Source organism: Mandrillus leucophaeus, unplaced genomic scaffold (genome assembly GCF_000951045.1).
Source record: "Mandrillus leucophaeus isolate KB7577 unplaced genomic scaffold, Mleu.le_1.0 Scaffold46, whole genome shotgun sequence".
NCBI lineage: Eukaryota > Metazoa > Chordata > Mammalia > Primates > Cercopithecidae > Mandrillus > Mandrillus leucophaeus.
Window position 1 is genome coordinate 2,642,690 of NW_012104920.1, and position 4,245 is coordinate 2,646,934.

Below are 4,245 nucleotides of genomic sequence, written 5' to 3' on the forward strand. Positions count from 1 at the left end.
GGGAACAGGGAAAGTAGGAAGGTGGCTGGATGGCAAAGGGCAGCTGCCACCCCGGCTGGCCTGGAGTCCTCGGGGGCTTAGAGTCTGGGCCCAGCCCAGGTCTCCCCACCTTTTCCCCTTCAGTGGCCTCCAGGCCTCTCTCCACATCGCCAGGCTGGAGTGCAGTGGTGCAATCTTAGCTCACTGAAACCTCCGCCTCCCGGGTTCAAGTGATTCTCCTGCTTCAGCCTCCCGAGTAGCTGGAACTATAGGCGCCTGCCACCATGCCTGGCTAATTTTTGTATTTTTCGTAGAGACGAGGTTTCACGATGTTGGCCAGGATGGTCTCGATCTCTTGACCTCGTGATCCGACCGCTCGGCCTCCCCAAAGTGCTGGGATTACAGGCGTGAGCCACCGCGCCCGGCCCCCTGTCTTCTTTAAGAAAGCTCAGCGGACCTTTTTCCTTCTTGGGGTGGAAGAAAATCCAAGCCTAGCACAGCCCTGGCATGTGTCGGGCAGGGGCCCAGAATCACTGGACGGAGCGGTGGATGGGATAGGAGGCGAGGCTGCCTGCCGACCACAGGCGTGGCCCGAGTGGCTCTGATGAGAAGACGGGGCGTCTGGGGCACGGCCCCCACCGTCTGCCCTTCCCCCACACTCCTCCTGGCTGGGCAAATCCCAGAGTCTCAGCCGCCTAAGTGTCTTCCCCGGAGATGAGATTATCCCCGCCTGTGCCAGACACCGCCTTTCCTCCTGCAGCCATGGACGCCGCTCTGCTCCTGAACGTGGAAGGGGTCAAGAAAACCATTCTGCACGGAGGCACGGGCGAGCTCCCAAACTTCATCACCGGATCCCGAGTGAGTGGCGCCCCTCCGGAGCGGACAGGGTCCCCTACAGCCGCCTTCCACATTCCAGGTGTGCCGCAAGGCACTGTCAACAGCTTTCAGCTTTGCCAAAAAACAGCCAGGCATCCCCAGCCCTGGGCCTCCGGGGAGCTCCCAGCGTCTACCCAGTCACGGGGCATTTTTGGTACTTTGCAGATTCGACTTTAGCATGGGCCGAGGGGCAGGGCTTTGGGGAATTTTCTGGAGCCCTAAATGTTGAGAAGAAAGGGGGTCCCAGAGGTCTTGGTATTTGTCCCCAAATGTCTGTTGGGCTTCCCTGGACTGAAGGGTACGTCTGTGGCTACAGAACTCTGGCTTTGGCCAGGCTAGGTGGCTCACGTCTGTAATCCCAGCACTTTGAGAGGCCAAGACGGGCAGATCACGAGGTCAGGAGTTTGAGACCAGCCTGACCAACATGTGAAACTCCGTCTCTACTAAAATACAAAATTAGCTGGATGTGCTGGGCGCTTGTAATCCCAGCTCAGCTACTCAGGAGACTGAGGCAGGAGAATCACTTGAACCCGGGAGGTGGAGCTTGCAGTGAGCCGAGATCACACCACTGCACTCCGGCCTGGGCAACAGAGTGAGACTCTGTCTCGAAAAAACAAAAAACAAAAAACAAACAAACAAAAACAAAAAAACTCGGGGCTGATTTGAGGAAGGACTTCCGGACACACAGGACTGTGGGGAGTGGAATGGGGTCCGTAGGGAGGGGGTGGGTCCCTACTCCCTGGCGGGTGCAGGCAGGGTGGAGGTGCTCAGGGGGTCTGAGGCATCTGATGGGGTGAACTGAGTGAGCTGACCCTGGGGACAGCCCTGAGTGTCGGTGGCAAGGGGGTGGCTTCTGCCGGGCCTTGAGCGGTGTGTCTAGAGCGGAGTGCACCATCTCGGTGACCAGGTGATCTTTCATTTCCGCACCATGAAATGTGATGAGGAGCGCACGGTCATCGACGACAGCCGGCAGGTGGACCAGCCCATGCACATCATCATCGGGAACATGTTCAAGCTCGAGGTCTGGGAGATCCTGCTCACCTCCATGAGGGTGCACGAGGTGGCCGAGTTCTGGTGCGACACCATCGTAAGTCGGCCCTGCGCGCCTGTCCCCTGGGACTAGTCTCTTCTGGCTCACCCACCCGCTTTGCAGGGCTGCTGTGTTTCAGGAAAGCTGGGACTCAAGCGAAGCTCTGCAAAGGCAATCCTGCTATCTTATTCCCCACCACTGTGCATGTGAAGATGGAGGGGACAGGGCTGGAAGGGGTGACCCATGCCTTGGCTGGCTGGTGGGGAGCAGGGCTATCCTCAGCAGGAGTGAGCCGGTCCACTTCACAGTCCTCACATTTGTGTGTGTGTGTGTGTGTGTGTGTGTGTGAGAGAGAGAGAGAGAGAGATAAGGTCTCGCTTTGTCACCCACGCTGGAGTGCAGTAGCGTAATTATGGCTCACTGCAGCCTCAACTTCCCGGGCTCAGGTGATCCTCCCACTTCAGCCTTCCAAGTAGTTGGGACTAAGGTGCGCCACTACACCTCGCTTTTGTATTTTTTGTAGAGACAGAGTTTCGCCATGTTGGCCAGGCTGGTCCTAAATTCCTGGGCTTAAGCAATCCTCGGACTGTCTCGGCCTCCCAAAGTGCTGGAATTATAGGCATGAGCCATCATGCCGGGCCAACTCCTTGCTTTTTATACAGCATGATTAGACCTGGAGATTTTATACAGCATGATTAGACCTGGAGATTTTATACAGCATGATTAGACCAGCCTTGGTCTAATCCCTCCTCCTCACATTGCACGGTTTTTTTTGCCCTCCTCCTCACATTACAAGTTTCCCCTCCTATTTATAGCACTCTGTAAATTACCCTTATAAGTTAGCTTCCTTGCCTTGTGGAAAAACTCACTGACTCTTAGGCAACGTTTCTTGTGGGAACTTTCAAACATATACAAAAGTCAACAGAAAGAAAAATGAACTCACAAGCATCCATCACCCCGTGCTGGCCACCATCAACCCGTGGCTGGTCTTGCTTCATCTCCCAACCCATCCACTTCCCTTCCTTGTCCTGCCTGGTTAAACCAAATGCCAGACACCATATCATTTCATCTGTAAATACTAAAATTTGTATCTCTAAAATATGAGGATATCCTGGCACTTTGGGAGACCGAGGCGGGCAGATCACAAAGTCAGGAGTTCGAGACCAGCCTGACCAAGATGGTGAAACCCCGTCTCTACTAAAAATACAAAAATTAGCCGGGTGTGGTGGTGCACGCCTGTAATCCCAGCTACTCAGGAGGCTGAGGCAGGATAATCACTTGAACCCGGGAGGCGGAGGTTGCAGTGAGCTGAGATCACGCCACTGAACTCCAGTCTGGTGACAGAGCAAGACTCCATCTAAAAAAGAAAAAAAAAAAAGAGGATATTAAAAAACTTAACCATGATATCATTATGAAATCTTTTAAAAACTCCAGTAATTCCTTAAAGTCATCTAATATCCAGTCACTGTTAAATTTTCTTTGGTTGACTCTTTTATTCTTTATAAATGAATGAGTTTGGTTTGTTTAAATCAACAACCAACCAAAGTCCCTGCATAGCGCTTTGTTGATGCGTCCTTCAAGTCCCTTTTCATCTATAGCTCCACCTCCTTTTCTTTTCTTCCTTAACACGGAAATGTTGAAGAAACTGGGTCATTTATCCTGTAGAAGTCCCACATTCTGATTTTCCTGGTTGCTTTGCCATGGAATTGTCTAACATGCTCCTCTATTCCCCACATTTTTGATAAATTGAAAGTGAGGTCAAGAGGACCTGATAAGATTCAGATTCTTCTCTCTCTCTCTCGTTTTCGGAAGTCTGCCATGGATGGTACCATATACTTCCCTTTGGGAGAAGTACATCACACTTGGTTGTCTTTCTTACGATGACGTTAAGAGTGATTGGTGGGTTTAGGTGTTGACAGCCTGATCCATCTATTCCAAAGCTCCCCCTAGACTTCCACCATTGGTGGCAGATACCCAGACTCATTATTTCGTCAGAGGCCACTGACCTTTACGGTTTGAACTCTGTTCTGTCGTTCATTAGTTGCATGACCTGGGGAAGTCCCGTCTTCTGTCTGTTACTCTATTCCTTCATTTATAAATAAACAAAACCCTAAGTTAAGGAGTTGTTTTGGAGATTACATGATATAACATATGAGGGTGAATCATAATACAGAGCAATTAAAAATGAGAGCTATTATTTTGAGCTAGAATTTTTTTTTTTTTTTCTGAGATGGAGTTTCACTCTGTCACCCAGGCTGGAGTGTAGTGGCACGATCTTGGCTCACTGGAACCCCTGCCTCCCAGGTTCAAATTATTCTCCTGCCTCAGCCTCCTGAGTAGCTGGGGATTACAGGTGCCCA

The 4,245-nt window shown here is 51.5% G+C and overlaps 1 protein-coding gene across 8 annotated transcripts in view; it reads left to right on the forward strand.

Moving 5' to 3' along the window:
• Positions 1-588: 588 nt before the first annotated feature.
• The window catches only part of AIPL1 (aryl hydrocarbon receptor interacting protein-like 1), an 11,215-nt gene continuing 7,558 nt past the window's right edge, over positions 589-4,245 (forward strand). For 4 of the 8 annotated variants that reach the window (XM_011994660.1, XM_011994662.1, XM_011994663.1 and 1 more), the window contains exons 1-2: positions 589-837; positions 1,763-1,942. In XM_011994660.1, coding sequence (XP_011850050.1) covers positions 694-837; positions 1,763-1,942 — 324 coding nt within the window. In that variant the 5' untranslated portion in view covers positions 589-693. The remainder of the gene's footprint in view (positions 838-1,762; positions 1,943-4,245) is intronic. The other 4 variants (XM_011994668.1, XM_011994664.1, XM_011994665.1 and 1 more) reach the window with 4 other exon arrangements.